At 41.9% G+C, this 19,115-nt stretch overlaps 2 protein-coding genes across 2 annotated transcripts in view; one reads left to right on the top strand and one right to left on the bottom strand.

The window, feature by feature from the left end:
* Positions 1-5,378, bottom strand: part of LOC147334141 (uncharacterized) — a 70,200-nt gene extending 64,822 nt beyond the window's left edge. Inside the window, exon 1 of the mRNA XM_086286562.1 lies at positions 5,254-5,378. Within this exon, the coding sequence (XP_086142688.1) occupies positions 5,254-5,378 (125 nt within the window). The remainder of the gene's footprint in view (positions 1-5,253) is intronic.
* The window catches only part of LOC147334140 (caprin-2-like), a 102,657-nt gene that overhangs the window by 75,279 nt on the left and 8,263 nt on the right, over positions 1-19,115 (top strand). The window lies entirely within an intron of this gene.

Here is a 19,115-nt window from a genome sequence, read left to right as displayed (position 1 = left end):
GAGCCTTATCATATGTGTGCTCTTTGGTCCAGATCGGAACATGTATGACAGAATGAGAGGCAATAAGATTTTCATGGCGAGTCATCAAAATTCGCCATGGCGCCACGGCCTCATACTATTGTGAAAACTCAAAAGCTCCGCAATTTAACATGGCACAAGGGTGTAGTTGACACTGTCCAAATTTGAAGCTTATAGGACCAAATCCCAAGGAGGAGTTCGTTAAAGTACAACGCATGGAAACGGTAAAATCAGACCCAAAATGTCACCTTCAATCCAAAATGGCGGACTTCCTGTTGGGTTTAGGACATTGCCATAATAGACTTTTTTGTTCGACTCTCAACGTTATATAGGTGTACCGACTTTCAAATATGTAGGTCATACCCATACCGGGGGCTCGCATTTTTCATTTTTCTAGGTGGCGCTACTGAGCTAATTTTCCCTGGCCATGTCTGAGAACATTAAAATACGTAAATTTTCACCAGACCTGACGCGTGTGCAAAATTTCATGAGTTTTCGAGCATGTTTAGGCCCTCAAAAGGCCAATTCATTTGCCGGAATAATAATAATAATAATAATAATAATAATAAACAGAGCAATTACAATAGGGCCTTCGCACTGTCAGTGCTCGGGCCCTAATAATAATAATAATAATAAGAAACGGAGCAGATACAATAGGGCCTTCGCACTCTCGGTGCTCGGGCCCTAATAATAATTAAAGCTGCAAGCAGCGTTATGAGGGCCCTCGCACCCCCGGCACGTCGAGCCACGCCCAACACCTAAAACCAGCACGTCCGATCTGATGTCACATTGATGGAATTCATGCATTTAACCACCAGCTAACATTTCAACTCATTCATTCATGATTAGTTAGTCGTTCCACTAGGTGGCGCTCTAACCATTATGTACAAATGGCATAACAAACACTTCCAAGCTCGAGTCTCATCACACCTGAGACGTTTGGGAGAGATTGGACATTGTGTTTTTGAGTGACAGCAGATTACTGCTTTTTGGCGAGTGATTGAAACTCCACGTGCCGCCATAACCACCCCGTTTCCCTGGACGTAAAAAGCTTCGCAATTTAACATCACAAAGGTCTTTAGATTCCACAAACTGCAGATCGGTCCAATCTGATGAAATCCCTTGGAGGAGTTCGTCAAAGAACGATGCCTGAAAAGAGGGGAAAATGTTGCCAAAATTGCACATTAATTTTAAAATGGCTGACTTCCTGTTGGATTTGGGATATTGCTCCAAGAGACTTTTTTGTACATCTTGATATCTCCTATAAGCTTACCAGGTTTCAGACTCATACATAAAACACAGAGCAGGGGCTGTGATTTTGAAATTTTGTAGGGGGCGCTGTGGAGCCATTTTGGGATATTCAATGAAAATGATCACATAACAACAAAGCCTTAACCACATTGGAGGTGTGCGCCAAATTTCAAGACTTTTTAAACTTTTCAAGCCCCTCAAAAGCCACTTCATCTTTCATGGTGAACAGCGTTGCCACCAGGGTGCGGCGTTCAGTTTAAAGTCACAATTTTTGCACTGAAGCATCACAAGGGACTGATGGTGATATTCACCGCTTTTGAGGTGGCCACGATGAACCTGTGAAAATCAGTACAACAAAATTAAAGCCATGACATTTCCTGTTCCCACTAGGTGGCGCTGTCCGTATTCCCGACAATGGGCACATCAATCTGTTCAGGGCGGGTCTGTCATCATGCCTGTAAAGTCTGGTACTGATCAGACTGGATTTCATTGAGTTATACTAATTTGTTTCTTCATGGCGTGACATCAAAGTTCGCCATGCTGCTGGGGTCACACCCTTTTGCGAAAAGTCACAGTTTTCACTGTAACCCAAGACCAACTCCTTAAGGCTTTTCTGGAGAAATTTGAGGCTGCAGATGTCACCCATCACTATACTGTACCCCAAAGTGTAAAACATGACATTTCCTGTTCCCACTAGGTGGCGCTGTCCTTGATGTCAAATATGGCAGTTGAAATATGTTTAGGGGTGGAGCCTTATCATATGTGTTCACTTTGGTCAAGGTCAGAAAATGTATGACAAAATGAGAGGCAATAAGATTTTCATGGCGAGTCATCGAAATTCGCCATGGCGCCACGGCCTCATAGTATTGTGAAAACTCAAAAGCTCCGCAATTTAACATGGCACAAGGGTGTAGTTGACACTGACCAAATATGAAGGTTATGAAATCAAACCCCAAGGAGGAGTTCGCAAAAGTTCGAGGCATGGAAATGGCAAAATTAGAGCCAAAATGTCACCTTCTCTTCCAAATGGCGGACTTCCTGTTGGGTTTGCGTCAATGGGCCCACAGACTTTTTTGTTTGTCTTGGCATGATACACATGTGTGCCAAATTTCATACATGTAGCCCAAACGATGTGGTCGTAGGGCTGCATTTAACAAGGCATAGGTGGCGCTCTAGAGCCATTTCCCAGTGCTCATATGTAAAACCATTAAAATACAAAATTTTTCACCAGACCTGGCATGTGTGCAAAATTTCATGAGTTTTTGAGCATGTTTAGGCCCTCAAAAAGGCCCTTGTTTCGCCTGAATAATAATAATAATAATTAAAGCTGCAAGCAGCGTTATGAGGGCCCTCGCACCCCATCGCGTCGAGCCACGCCCAACACCTACAACCAGCACCTCCGATCTGATGTCACATTGATGGAATTCATGCATTTAACCACCAGCTAACATTTCATCTCATTCAATCATCATTATAGTCGTCCCACTAGGTGGCGCTCTAACCATTACTGACAAATGGCATAACAAACATTTCCTAGCTCGTGTCTCATCACGCCTGCGACCTTTGGGAGAGTTTGGACATTTTGATTTTGAGTGACAGCAGATTACTGCCTTTTGGCGAGTGATTGAAACTCCACGTGCCGCCATGACAACCCCGTTTCCCTGAACGTAAAAAGCTTCGCAATTTAACATCACAAAGGTCTTTAGATTCCACACACTGGAGATTGGTTCAATATGATGAAATCCCTTGGAGGAGTTCGTCAAAGAACGGCGCCTGGAAAGAGGGGAAAATGTTGCCAAAATTGCACATTAATTTTAAAATGGCTGACTTCCTGTTGTATTTGGGATATTGCTCCAAGAGACTTTTTTGTACATCTTGATATCTCCTATAAGCTTACCAGGTTTCAGACTCATACATAAAACACAGAGCTGGGGCTGTGGTTTTGAAATTTTGTAGGGGGCGCTGTGGAGCCATTTTGGGATATTCAATGAAAATGATCACATAACAACAAAGCCTTAAGCACATTGGAGGTGTGGGCCAAATTTCAAGACTTTTTCAACTTTCCAAGCCCCTCAAAAACCACTTCATTTTTCATGGTGAACAGCGTTGCCACCAGGGTGCACCGTTCAGTATAAAGTCACAATTTTCGCACTGCAGCATCATGAAGGACTGACGGTGACATTCACCGCTTTTGAGGTATCCACAATGAACCTGTGAAAATCAGTACAACAAAGTGTAAGACGTGACATTTCCTGTTCCCACTAGGTGGCACTCTTCATATTCCTGACAATGGGCACATCAATTTGTTCAGGGCGGGTCTGATATCATGCCTGTAAAGTCTGGTACTAATCAGACTGGATTTCATGGAGTTATACTAATTTGTTTCTTCATGGCGAGATATCAAAGTTCGCCATGCTGCTGAGGTCACACCCTTTCGTGAAAAGTCACAGTTTTCACTGTACCCCAAGACCAACTCCTTACGCCTTTCCTGGAGAAATTTGAGGCTGCAGATGTCACCCATCACAATACTGTACCCCAAAGTGTAAAACATGACATTTCCTGTTCCCACTAGGTGGCGCTGTCGCTGACGTCAAATATGGCAGTTGAAATATGTTCAGGGCTGGAGCCTTATCATATGTGTGCTCTTTGGTCCAGATCGGACAATGTATGACAGAATGAGAGGCAATAAGATTTTCATGGCGAGTCATCGAAATTCGCCGTGGCGCCACGGCCTCATGGTATTGTGAAAACTCAAAAGCTCCGCAATTTAACATGGCACAAGGGTGTAGTTGGCACTGACCAAATATGAAGCTTATACGACCAATTTCCAAGGAGGAGTTCGTTAAAGTTCGAGGCATGGAAACGACAAAATTAGAGCCAAAATGTCACCTTCACTTCTAAATTGCGGACTTCCTGTTGGGTTTGCATCAATGGGCCCACTGACTTTTTTGTTCGGCTCGTCATGATACACATGTGTGCCAAATTTCATACATGTAGCTCAAACTATGTGGTCGTAGGGCTGCATTTAACAAGGCATAGGTGGCGCTCTAGAGCCATTTCCCAGTGCTCATAAGTAAAACCATTAAAATACAAAATTTTTCACCAGACCTGGCATGTCTGCAAAATTTCATGAGTTTTTGAGCATGTTTAGGCCCTCAAAAAGGCCCTTGTTTGGGGTGAATAATAATAATAATAATAAGAAACGGAGCAGATACAATAGGGCCTTCGCACAGTCAGTGCTCGGGCCCTAATAATAATAATAATAATAATAATAATAATAATAATAATAATAATAAGAAACGGAGCAGATACAATAGGGCCTTCGCACTCTCGGTGCTCGGGCCCTAATAATAATAATAATAATAAACAGAGCAATTACAATAGGGCCTTCGCACTGTCAGTGCTCGGGCCCTAATAATAAGAAACGGAGCAGATACAATAGGGCCTTCGCACTCTCGGTGCTCGGGCCCTAATAATAAGAAACGGAGCAGATACAATAGGGCCTTCGCACTCTCGGTGCTCGGGCCCTAATAAATACAGTACACAGCTGTACAGAATAGAATAAAATAATATACTATATACAGTAGAATAAAATAGAATAAAAATATACAATAAGATAAAAATAGAATACGAATGCTATATACAACTGAGTAAAAATACAACGATGCCAGAAAGGATTATTGCACTTAGTGTTATTGCACATGTGTGGATGTGTGTGTTTGTTCAGTTAAAGTCTTTGTTGTGGAGTCTGACAGCAGTGGGGAGGAAAGACCTGCGAAATCTCTCCGTCCCACACCGTGGGTGCCGCAGTCTCCCACTGAAGGAGCTGCTCAGTGCTGTCACAGTCTGCTGCATGGGGTGGGAGACGTTGTCCAACAGGGATGACAGCTTAGCCGCCATTCTCCTGTCACTCACCACCTCCACTGGGTCCAGAGGGCATCCTAGAACAGAGCTGGCCCTTCGGATCACCCTGTTCAGTCTCTATTCACCTCAGTTCTTAACTCCACCACTTGTTGGGTAAGGCTAGGAGTCACATTTTCAACTATCTGGCACATAGGTAACGAGGTAAGTTCCATGTCTGAGTCAGAGTCCTCTGGGTAGTGTGCCATTGCAATTTCAAAAAAAGTAAGCCGCTCCAGGCCACAGCGCAGTTATTGATATAGCAGTAAAAGAGTCAGTTAGGTCAGACTAGAAAGACAAAACTGCAAAAATGCATTCAAGATTAAATTTAGAAAAACCACAAATAAAATTTCGCCCAACAACTTAAATTAGACTGGGGTGATCAGAACCATGTTATTACAATAGCATGTCTGCAACACTAGAGCTCAATTCAAGATTAGTTTTAAATCGTTTCGTTATACTGAGCCGAAGACCAGCACCAACGGTTGTAGTCGGCCAAGCTATCACTTACATGTGCTACAGTCAGTCTCAGCAGAGGGAAAGGGGAATGAAAAGCCAGCAGAAATGTTCATGTCCAGGCTCTCCACAGAAGAATTAATCCTTAGAAGACGAAACTAACAGCACGTCCAAATAACAAATCCACGGAGTCCATTCGCGTCGCGGAGTCAGCTTCTCTCTTTTTCTTTCTCACAAGCGGAGCAGCGGCACACCACGGTATCCAGAAATTAGTCGGGTCCCACCTGAGCTGAGGCTGCGGCCATGGCTGGAGAAAATGTCCGAGCGTCCGCAAAACTGGGGGGATTTCCGAGACAGTTCACGTGCTAGAAGAGAAGAATCCTCGGCGGGATGTAAAAATCGTCTGAAGTCCAAGGGGAAAAAGTTCGGGCGCCAGTTGTAACGTGCAGTGGAGGTGAAGCCAGCCGCGGAGGTGTGCAGGTGGATAGCGAAGGAGCAACAGCTTCTGACTTTCCAAAAAGTACTTATTTATTTACAATATCAAAAATAAAAGTGTTACCTCTACCACACATTACTAAAGAGCACACTAGTCCGCGTACACACGGGAGCATCCATTACAGGAGAAGTGCGAAGAAGAACAAAAAGGGGTGACACCAGTCGTGAGACAGGAGGCGCCGCCATGTGGTGATACACTGCATTACAATAGCAACTGTTACAGTACCACAGGCCTTCAAGCTAGCTGTAGTTAAACCTTTACTCAAAAAGCCATCTCTAGACCCAGCAGTCTTAGCTAATTATAGGCCAATCTCCAACCTTCCTTTCATATCAAAAATCCTTGAAAGAGTAGTTGTCAAACAGCTAACTGATCATCTGCAGAGGAATGGTTTATTTGAAGAGTTTCAGTCAGGTTTCAGAGCTCATCACAGCACAGAAACAGCTTTAGTGAAGGTTACAAATGATCTTCTTATGGCCTCTGACGGTGGACTCATCTCTGTGCTTGTCCTGCTAGACCTTAGTGCAGCATTCGATACTGTCGACCATAATATCCTATTAGAGCGATTAGAACACGCTGTAGGTATTACAGGTACTGCACTGCAGTGGTTTGTATCATATCTATCTAATAGACTCCAGTTTGTGCATGTAAATGGAGAGTCCTCTTCACACACTGAGGTTAATTATGGAGTTCCACAGGGTTCAGTGCTAGGACCAATTCTGTTTACATTATACATGCTTCCCTTAGGCAGCATCATTAGAAGACATAGCATACATTTTCACTGCTATGCAGATGACACCCAGCTCTATCTGTCCATGAAGCCAGATAACACACACCAATTAGTTAAACTGCAGGAATGTCTTAAAGACATAAAGACCTGGATGGCCGCTAACTTTCTGCTTCTTAATTCAGATAAAACTGAGGTTATTGTACTCGGCCCTGAAAAGCCTAGAAATATGGTATCTAAGCAGATTCTTACTCTAGATGGCATTACCTTGGCCTCCAGTAATGCTGTGAGGAACCTTGGAGTCATTTTTGACCAGGACATGTCCTTCAATGCACATATTAAACAAATATGTAAGACTGCGTTCTTCCATTTGCGCTCAGAGTGACGCTGAAAAACTAGTTCATGCATTTATTACTTCCAGGCTGGACTACTGTAATTCATTATTATCAGGATGTCCAAAAAACTCACTGAAAAGCCTTCAGCTAATCCAAAATGCTGCAGCAAGAGTACTGACAGGGACTAGAAAGAGAGAGCATATTTCTCCTGTTTTGGCTTCCCTTCATTGGCTTCCTGTTAAATCCAGAATTGAATTCAAAATCCTGCTCCTCACATACAAGGTCTTAAATAATCAGGCCCCATCTTATCTTAATGACCTTGTAGTACCATATCACCCTATTAGAGCACTTCGCTCTCGCTCTGCAGGACTACTAGCGTGTCTCATGTCTTAAATGTGTATGCAAGTGCAACATGCCGTCGTTATGTATTTAAATTACATCTGACACTTTATAGTTACAAAGTGTACATAATCTTTATATACTTACCATCAGAGATGGGCAGTTACGCGTTACTGTAATCCGATTACTTTTTTCAAGTAATGAGTAAAGTAAGGGATTACTATTGCAAAAACGGTAATTAGATTACCGTTACTTTCCCGTAGGAACGCTGCGTTACTGCGTTACTAAAACCGTGAGTTTTTTTGCGAGAATGTCTCATGACAGTGACGTAAGCGAATGCGACGTTCGTGACAACAGCTGTCTGCAGATCAACAATGGATAATATATTGAGTGCGGGAGAGAGTATGAGCATGCAGCGTTTAAAGCGTGGAAGTACTGACTTTACTTTGAGTTTGATTCCATAAAAAGTGACAAAACATTAGCGTCCCTTGTGTGTAGGAAGAAAACTTCTTTTTACAGCAAAAAAAACCCCTAAACTTCCAAGCAAGCACCGAGTGCGCTACGACGTAATGGGAAATTCACAGAGAAACTCGCGGATTCTTCAACTGACCGCTGCGGCACACCTGCACCAGGGTAAACCTCCGCCTAACCTACTCCTGCTTTACAGGTGAAAATAGAGCAACAGGACCGCTAGTCTTTGATTTTATTTATTTTCTGCTGTGTTTTACTTGCATCTACACTCAACAAAAATATAAACGCAACACCTTTGTTCCTGCTCCGATTTGACATGGGATGGACATAAAGACCTAAAAGTCACTCCAGATACACAATATTACCATCCCTCCCAAACATTGTTCACAAATCAGTCTAAATGTGTGATAGTGAGCACTTCTGCTTTGCTGAGATAATCCATCCCACCTCACAGGTGTGCCACATCAAGATGCTGATCTGACATCATGAGTAGTGCACAGGTGTACCTTATACTGCCCACAATAAAAGGCCACCCTGGAATGTGCAGTTTTTTGCTTTATTGGGGGTCTGGGGACTCAGAACCGGTCAGTATCTGGTGTGACCACCATTTGCCTCATGCAGTGCAACACATCGTCTTCGCATGGAGTTTATCAGATTGTCAATTGTGGCCTGTGGAATGTTGGTCCACTCCTCTTCAATGGCTGTGCGAAGTTGTTGGATATTAGTGGGAACTGGTACATGCTGTCGTATACACCGGTCAAGCACATCCCAAACATGCTCAATGGGTGACATGTCCGGTGAGTATGCTGGCCATGCAAGAACTGGGACATTTTCAGCTTCCAAGAACTGTGTACAGATCCTTGCAACATGGGGCCGTGCATTATCTTGCTGGAACATGAGGTGATGTTCATGGATGTATGGCACAACAATGGGCCTCAGGATCTCATCACGGTATCTCTGTGCATTCAGAATGCCATCAATGAAATGCACCCGTGTTCTTCGTCCATAACAGATGCCTGCCCATACCATAACCCCACCACCACCATGGGCCACTCGATCCACAACATTGACATCAGCAAAGCGCTCACCCACACAACGCCACACACGCTGTCTGCCATCTGCCCTGAACAATGTGAACCGAGATTCATCCGTGAAGAGAACACCTCTCCAACGTGCCAGATGCCACAAGTCTGTTGCGGCGACGAGCTGGAGTCAGGTCAAGACCCCGATGAGGACGGCGAGCATGCAGTTGAGCCTCCCTGAGACGGTTTCTGACAGTTTGTGCAGAAATTGTTTGGTTATGCACACCAATTGTTCCAGCAGCTGTCTGAGTGGCTGGTCTCTGACGATCTTGGAGGTGAACCTGCTGGATGTGGTGGTCCTGGGCTGGTGTGGTTACACGTGGTCTGCGGTTGTGAGGCCGGTTGGATGTGCTGCCATATTCTCTGAAACGCCTGTGGAGACGGCTTATGGTTGAGGGATGGACATTCAATGCACGGGCAACAGATCTGGTTGACATTCCTGCTGTCAGCATGCCAATTGCACGCTCCCTCAATGCATGTGGCATCTGTGGCATTTTGCTGTGAGACAAAACTGCACATTCCAGGGTGGCCTTTTATTGTGGGCAGTATAAGGTACACCTGTGCACTACTCATGATGTCAGATCAGCATCTTGATGTGGCACACCTGTGAGGTGGGATGGATTATCTCAGCAAAGCAGAAGTGCTCACTATCACACATTTAGACTGATTTGTGAACAATGTTTGGGAGGGATGGTAATATTGTGTATCTGGAGTGACTTTTAGGTCTTTATGTCCATCCCATGTCAAATCGGAGCAGAAACAAAGGTGTTGCGTTTATATTTTTGTTGAGTGTATTTGAAAGACTGAGTGTAAACACAAAAAAATATTTTATTTTATGTGCTGGAATGTGCAGAAAATAGGTTTAAATATTAAACAAATTTCTTCCAGTCAGAGAATGTTGCATATAATTACATTTTTGCTTGATGCATAAAGTTAAAAGATTAAAACTAATAAAACAAGTTTTAAAAAGAGACTTTTCCATTTGATTACATTTTGTATGATGAATTATGCAGAAAAAGTAGAATTGGGCTGAAAGATCTATTGCTTTATCGCCTATTCAGGTTGTAAATCGTGTTTTTAAAAAGTCACTAAGTAACTAAGTAATTAATTATTTTGGAAAATAAGTAATCAGTAAAGTAACCGGATTACATTTTGGGGGAAGTAATCAGTAATTAGTTACTGATTACTTTTTCAAGTAACTTGACCAACACTGCTTACCATTGCCTTATTTGCCTCTTGTGATTGAAGAGCTGCCTCTGCATTGTTTAGCTCCATTGTTTAGCTCCTCAATGTTTTACTGCCTCTGGATTTCAGAGGCAGTACCCCAGCATCTACCGATTCATTGCAGCAGGGATGGCAGATGGCTCTGAGCTCCTCACGGAGTTCGTTAACTGCTCTGGTCAGGTCTGACAGCATAGTTAACATCTTTTGTGAGGTCGCATCTGTTTCAAAGAACAATTCTAGAAAGATTAATTAGATTAGCAGTGAGAGGCGAAAAACTAATATATCCATAAGTGATGGTGTAACATTCTGCATTCAAGTATAAGTTGTTCTAACTGCTAAAAGTGTTTGCTAGTTTTTGCCTGTCACATATATTTGATATTTGTATATGCACCTTGCCATCACCAGTGTGTGAATTGTGTGTGAATGGGTGGATGACTGAATGTGTAAAGCGCTTTGGGGTCCTTAGGAACTAGTTAAAGCGCCGTACAAATATAGGCCATTTACCATTTATACCATGTAAAATCTGAAATTCCAAGATTTTCGAACTTGCCTTGTAATAGTGGCCTCACAGAGTTTCTGGAATCTACAGAAAAACAAATCACAACAAGATGACATTCAGGAGTATAAATTGGTGTTTTGAAGATAAGAGTACAATGACATTGTGATTCAGCTTTAAAACAAATTTAAAAGCATACCATCTATAGGGAAGTCCTCGACATCAGACTCTGCATGCTGGGGAGATTGCAAAGCTGTGTCGTTTTGTGTGTTCTGCCAGAGTGGCGAAAGGTGTCGGAAGCTGGGCGGGGCATTATGATGCCCGCTGTCAGTGGGCTGGGGGGAAGACTGCGGAGTGGTGAGGGCTGTTTAGAAAAAGTTAATTTTTTTAAGTGGATTGTAGTTACCAAATCAGATCTTAAAAAAAGAGGAAAAATAGTGCACAATGTCAATAAAGAGTCAAAAGAGTCAATAAACTAGATACAAAGATGGCTCAAAGAAGCTGAACCGAGTCCTATGTGCGAAGGGACAGTAACTGCGTGTGTATATGTAAGCATTTAAATACTGAAGATAAAAAAATTAGCAGTATTTTGTCTAAGTCTGCCATTGTAGGAATTCATGGCACCGAGACAAAACGTGGTGCACAGTGTGACGTCAAAATAGGCGCACACCTTTGACGCTGCGTTTTCTCCGTTTGCCTCGTCCACACGTAAATGCTAAAATGGAGTTTTCGAAAATAAAAAATAATTTAAAATCTCAGTCCTCAGTTAACGAAAACGCAGTTTACGTGTGGACAAAAGGTGCAAACGCGTGCAACGTAAAGTTAGGTGAGCGTGCAGCGTAAAGTTTGAATTGAGTGCGAATTGAAGCGGGTGCTCTCCAATCATTAAAATTAACAAAGTCATTGAACACATTTATACAGTTAACTTTAGGTTTATCCATCATATATCACAGATTTACAATTTTTTGTAGTACTATGCTAAAAAGCAACTACAGAGCGAAAGTCTGGGTCAAGCGCCGAGGCGACGGCAAGAAAGGAACCCTCGAAGCCAGTAGCGGTTTTTGATACGGGCGACACGGGCAGTTGCCCGGGGCGGCATCGAGGTGGGGGGCGGCATCATGGGCATCGGCAAAAAAATAAATAAATAAAAAATTGCTCGTACTCATGCTGCCCCGACATCAGCCAGCGCATATTAGGGATGCATAGGCACCGATCGGTTTTCTATCGCCCATTTGCTGGGAGTAAGGGCGCCCTCCTTTCGCGAGGCGCGCCTGCTGCTTGCGGCACAGGCAGGAGAGGGCGGGGGATTCTCTGGCTGGCTGGAGCAGCATCTAATAACCAACTCGCAAGATAAAACAAAAAAATAAACCAGCAAACAGACTTATAATTTGCACCGATGTTTTTTCGAAATTCTATACGTGAAAAGTGAGCGAGAGAGCCCTCGGCTGCTTGCTGCCGTGCTGAAGTTACAACAGTGCAAGTAAACAAACAATAAATATAAGAAGAGTAAGAAAATAAATATACACTTTCGGACAAGGGGTAAAGGGATCAATAACAATTTAAAATTTATATTTTATAGTTTGACGATTTAAAGCCTCACACAACCCGTCGAAAGGGGAGGGAGACCTGTTGCTTCCAAATAGAGCACATTTCATTCATAATGTTGTAAATCGAAGCCCATTATGGATTCATGATTTGAATCCTGGGTTGGTCGAAATCCCAGAAATAAACCCTAGACAAAGCGAATCTGTGAACTAAGGTGTAGGTCTGTTAGGTTATGTTGTGGTGATCCTCAGGTTGGGGAATGGTGTTCATACTGGAGTACAAAATTAAAACCAAGATGGACAAGAAAAGTTCAAAGCCATCAGGTCCTCATTTTGAAAAAGGAGAAAAGAAGAGGAGGATAAATGAGCAAAAGATACAGGTAAGCAGATGTGTCATTGGATAATGGCAGGTCATGTATCCTGAAACAATCAGAATACTTTATTAACCCTTTAAGACCTACCATAGAACCAAGTCCGCCAGAGCTTATATTATATTTTTACATGTTGTAGTGCCATTTTTGGGAGCATTTCAAGTTGATATACATCAATACAACCATTATAGTCCAAATTTTAATAATATGTATGCATTAAGTGGATAGTAATTACATAAATTGCAAAAAAGTGCAATAAACTACAAAAAAATTGAAAATAGTTTTTGTTTTTTTAACATATATTTCTAGTTAGAGAAATTTAAGAGGCTTAACCCTCAAAACTGTAAATACAAAAAAGTTGCACAAAATAGTTTCCCACCACAGGAAATTTATTTTAAGTGTCTTCATAGTTTTATTTTTGAAATACACCAATTTTTATATACTGCAGGAAAAATGAAAAATAAATTTTAATGCAAATTTGCAAAAAAACAGCATATGGATCAAAATAATCCCAGAAACGACACAGAAAGTCATAAAGTCAAACATAACTTTTAAAAACACCAGTATAGGCTCATAAGGCACTGATGGTAAAAAACTACATTTCCGCAAAATGACGTCACTTCCGGTTCCGGGCAGGTCATGGCGGACATGCGATAGTTCGCGCTGATGGACGTAGGAAGTCTTACAAACAGCTGCTCGGATCGGCAAAGCGTGTTTCTGGAACATTATGTTTTTGTTGCTGCAAGTGCTTTTTATGCAGTTTTTGCAAAGCTATATGTGGAAGGAAACTGTGACCTAGGACAAGCTGATGGCATAAGATGTAAGTACAACTCCTCCAGTTTCATATGCAAAAAAAATTATTGCGCTAGCTTACGTGGTTGCAGTGCTACCAGGATTTAAAAATAGTTACACAAAACCGAGCGTGCCCGCTCCGACTGGCTTTAAAGGGTTAATCCCTAAGGAAATTATGTGGGTTACAGTTGCTCCAAGAAGAAATGGTAAAAATAGTAACAGTAACAGACTAAACTCCAAACAATACATTATGTTACAGATTTTAACATTAATTAGTCAGTGTCAATTGTTGATTTGTCTCATTGTATAACGAATTATGATGGCTGTTTGGTAGCTGGTTGCATACTATGCATACTCTCTCTCTCTTCATATATGCATGTGTGTGTTTCTCTGGTGAAATTCAGTATGGTTCCGACAACAGTTTTATGTTAATGTACAATCCATAATATGTTTTATGTGTGTTTGTGTGTGATGGTGGTGGTGGTGCTGGGGGGCGTCAGAGGGAGTGTTCGCCCAGGGCGCCAAACAGGCTAGGACTGCCACTGCTCGAAGCGTTAAAGCTAGCTTGTTTAAGGGAATATAACGGAAAAGTATGAAATGAAAATGTTTTTTTTGTTGATAGACTTTGTTCGCAATGCTATTTATTTGTTGCCAGATTGTAAGATGAAAGTAGACACAATTTCGGGCTCCCACATTTTGTCCGAAAGTGTACATTAACGAGTTTTTTTACTGTTATTCAAATGCAACCGTGGAAATAACGTATAGAACAAAATTCATTCATTCTTACCTTATACTAATTGTGGTGCAAGTCAGTGCAGTGCATGAACTGATGCCTTCTCCGGTCAATTCCGCTGAGAGTAAATCTAATGTCCTGCTCTACTGTACAAGACAATGGTTACCTGGAGGGATGTACCATGTGATAGGGGTGCTGCGGAATAGTCCAAGTGATCGCTGCTTTAATTTCCCGGTCAACTATACATAAATTGCACGTCGACACAATTTTTTAAAGCTGGTGAACTACACCAGAAATCATTGATAACATTCACAACAGCCTCACAGCACGCACAGACTTGCAGGACACATAAGCAAGCCACGCTTGTTCATATTAGTGAATATTCACACACATAGTCAGACTTATGGAGCCTCTCACCACACTTCTTTTTCTCTTTCTATTTACAAACAAGTGATGTTTCCACATCCTCTCCACCTGTCTAAACGAAACACCCAGCGTACATCATTAGACATACACACACAATTATGGGCATGCTGAGGTTTGTCACATGGAATGTAAATGGAGCTGGCTCCAGAGGAAAGAGGTTAAAGATATTTAACCAGCTTAAAAAACTACAGGCAGATGTTGTTTTATTACAAGAAACTCACAGACCTGTCACAGGTTTAAACGAACTTAAAACACCTGAGTTTCCTAACGTGTTTGCAGCCTGTTATAATTCTAGACAACGGGGAGTAGCAATTTTAATACATAAAAATGTTAATTTTACAGTACTCGATACAGTTATAGATCCAGAGGGTAGATTTCTAATTATTAAACTATCAATATTGAACAAAAAACTATGTATTGTAAGTATATATGGTCCAAATGTTGATGAACCCTCATTCTTCCACGGATTTTTTAGTGCACTCTCTGAACACCTTGATTGCACACTCATTCTTGGCGGTGACCTCAACCTTGGACTAAATGAAGACATGGATAGGCTCAACACAACAGGAACTCAGCGCAATTGGCAGTCCACAAATATAATCAATCAGTATATGAGCGACTTTGGTCTTTGCGATGCATGGCGCTCTCTTCACCCCACCAGTAAGGAATATACTTTTTTCTCGCATGTCCATCACTCTTACTCTCGTTTGGATTATTTTTTGGTCAGCAGCTCACTGCTGTGTGACATTTCAGACACTGAGATTCATCCTATAGCTGTCAGCAATCATGCTCCCGTATCCTTAACACTAATACACAAGAATAACACTACGCCAAGAAAAAACTGGAGATTTAAAATATCACTACTTAAAGATGAAGACTTTATTAAATTTTTTAAAAAGGAATGGACTTCATATTTAGACTTTAATGACACTCCCGGAATATCTGCTTCTGTTCTATGGGAAGCAGGGAAAGCGGTGATGAGAGGTAAAATAATTTCTTTCTCATCACACAAAAAGAAAGAAGAAAACAAAAATATTCAGGAATTAGAAAAAACCATCAAATCACTAGAAGAAGCCTACGCGTGCAACCAAGATCAGGAAACATTGAACAAAATATGCAAAACAAAACTAGAATTAAATGAAATTATTAATAAAAAAACACAATTCCTTATACAAAGACTACGCTTGCAGAATTTTGAACACAGTAACAAATCAGGTCGATTTCTAGCTAACCAGCTAAAAATAAATAAAGAAAAAACAACTATATGTGCTGCTAAAGATTTATCGGGGAACACAATATATGATCCTGGAAGAATAAACAACATTTTTAGGGATTTCTATGAAACTTTATACTCACCACAAATAAACCCATCTAAAAATGAAATTGATCTGTTTCTTGACAACGTAACTCTTCCAAAATTACTAGACAGTCAAGCAATGGAACTGGATTCGCCACTGACGCCAAGTGAACTCCAGGAAGCCCTGATAAGTATGCCCAATAATAAGGCCCCAGGTCCAGACGGTTTCCCTGCAGAATTCTACAAAGAATTCTGGACAATTTTGGCACCAGTATTCCACGGCATGTTGCAGGAAATCGAGGAAAATGGCAGACTACCACCAAATATGAATTCTGCCAACATTAGTCTCCTGCTAAAACCAGGCAAAGACCCTTTATTTCCCTCAAGCTATCGTCCAATCTCTCTTTTAAATGTAGACCTTAAAATAATCTGCAAAGCTCTCTCAAAGAGATTAGAGAAAATGACTCCCCTCTTAATTCATCCTGACCAAACTGGTTTCATAAAAGGTCGGCACTCCTCAACAAACACTCGTAGATTACTTAATTTAATAGACTACTCATACGATAAAAACATCGAAACCATAATATTATCTCTAGATGCAGAAAAAGCATTTGACAGAGTTAACTGGAAATTTTTATTCGCAACTTTACACAAATTTGGTTTTGGAAACTCTTTCATAAACTGGATAAGAATATTATACAATTCCCCAACAGCTCGTATCAGAACAAATGACCAGACATCCTCCAGCTTCTGTCTCCTGAGGGGCACCAGACAGGGATGCCCACTCTCCCCTTCACTTTTTGCAATTTTTATCGAACCTCTAGCAGCAACATTTAGACAGGCTACAACAATTAAGGGCATAAAATGTAAGAACATAGAACATAAAATCAGTCTCTATGCGGATGATGTGTTGCTTTTTCTGCAAAACACACAAACCAACCTCTCTGAGGTAATTACTTTAATAAACTGGTTTTCAAGAGTTTCAGATTATTCAATTAACTGGCCAAAATCTACAGTTCTCCCCATTAACTGCTCCTTCCATAATTCTTCCTCTGCCCCACTGCAATCCGGAAATATTAAATATTTAGGTATTAATGTCTCTCCTAAGCTTTCAGACTTAACTAAATTAAACCACATCCCACTTCTAAAGAAAGTAGAAGGCGATCTGACTAGATGGAAATCTTTACCCATATCACTCATGGGAAGGGTCGCCACTATAAAAATGATGATCTTGCCAAAAATAAATTACTTATTTTTGATGATCCCTAACAAACCATCACAAGATTGGTTCAGATCTCTGGATTCATATATTTCCAAATTCCTTTGGAAAGATAAACCCCCGCGTATCAGCTTAAAAACGCTACAAAGAACCAAGGATAGAGGAGGATTAGATCTGCCTAATTTTTACCAATACTTCTTAGCCAACAGGCTTCAGTTCATCTCAGAATGGTTAAAACATACCTTCTTAGTTGAGCCCTGGCTAGATGTTGAACAGGCACTATGCAAGGATCTAGAGATTTCAGACCTACCATTTATTAGCTCAAACATCAAAAGACATGAATGCTTTAAAAGTATCAACATCAGCTTTTCTCTGACAGCATGGTGGGAGTTTCTAAAAATAATGGATTCTTCATTAATTCCATGCAAACGTACACCTATCTGGAATAACCCTGACATATTACAAAACAATAATATGATTAATTTCCCAGAATGGAGTTGTAAAGGAATTAAATACTTAGAACATATATTAGAGGGAACAGAATTTATTCCATTTGACAGACTAGTTGCACAATATGGGATCAACAAGACAAGATTTTTAGAATATCAACAAATTAAATCCATAGTAAAAAAGAAATTTAACCTCAGTCAAGTTGAATTACAAACACCACTAAGTGCGGCACATTTTCTTACTCTTAAATCCCCCAAATTATTATCTAAAATATACAGAACACTTTCTAAATTAGATGAATCAATATCCCTTCCTATTGCAAAGTGGGAAGCAGATTTATCAGTCAGCTTAGACCAAAACTTCTGGTCTGAGATTTGCTTAAGAACCTTTAAATTAATTAAAAATCCCAGTCTGCAATTAATACAATACAAAATACTACATAGAGTGCACTATACAGGTCATCGGATGTTCAAGATGGGCTTTACATCCTCCAACAACTGCTCACACTGTCAAGGCAATACACCAGACAATTACATCCACGCTCTTTGGTTCTGTCCACCAGTGCAAAAGTTTTGGCGCGAGATATGTGAAGACTTATCAAAGTGTCTGAAATGTAACATTCCAACTTCCCCCTTAGTGTGTTTGTTGGGCAGCTTAGATAATGTCACTTCAGAAAAGAATATAGCCCATATGGTTTTCACTGCCCTATGCATAGCCAAGAAAACAGTCCTCATGAACTGGAAAAATAAAAATAATCTTAATTCTAACCAATATAGAAATTATCTATTAGATTACATTAGTCTTGATACAGCCTCTGCCACCACATCAGATCAATTGCTCTGGGCTCCTTTTATCAGCTCCATCACCTAGTGGGGGTGGGGGGTCATAGTTTGGTCCCGCCTTCACTGTTGTGATTGGTGTGGGGGTAGGGACAGGCTTAGGGCGTCGGGGGGTTCCCCGGAGGCATCTTCCTTGGGGGGCTCAACCCGGGGTAGCGGTCATGTCCGGTTGGGGGCTCTGTTGGCTCTCAGGTGACTGTTTCCTTGCGGCTGCGTGCAGCGGGGCTAGGGGAGGGTCTGTGCTGACGGACGTGGGTTACTGACCTGGTAGCTTGGCTGCCCCTGGGTGGGTCCGGGATGGGCGTGAGGTTCTGGGGGCGCTCCGTCTCCGGGCTGGGGCCCGGGCCGGGCCTCGGGGGCTTGGGTCCTGGTTGGTGTGTTGCCGGGGTTGTGGGCGGGTGGGTGCATGGGGGCCCAGCCCTGGAGCAGGGTGCCGCCGGTGCGTCGAGCCACCTGGGGGGCTCTTCAACTGGTGGGGGAGATGGTCACATCTGCAGGAGCTTTCCTCTCTTCAGGGACTCTCTCTGCAGGAGGGGGAGATACAGGAGAGGTGGAGGAAGATCTCAGCCTGGGCGTTTACTGTCTTATGTAGTCTGGAAGATGAGTGGATGGTGGGGTGGGTGCAGTTTTCTCTGTGGTGGGGTTGGGTGAA

This window comes from Aulonocara sp. 'chitande type north' Nkhata Bay, linkage group LG3, assembly GCF_057382095.1.
Source record: "Aulonocara sp. 'chitande type north' Nkhata Bay isolate Kocher_YH1m ecotype deep benthic linkage group LG3, A_spYH_male_GT1.1, whole genome shotgun sequence".
Classification (NCBI taxonomy): domain Eukaryota; kingdom Metazoa; phylum Chordata; class Actinopteri; order Cichliformes; family Cichlidae; genus Aulonocara; species Aulonocara sp. 'chitande type north' Nkhata Bay.
This window is presented reverse-complemented; position numbering and strand designations above follow the sequence as displayed.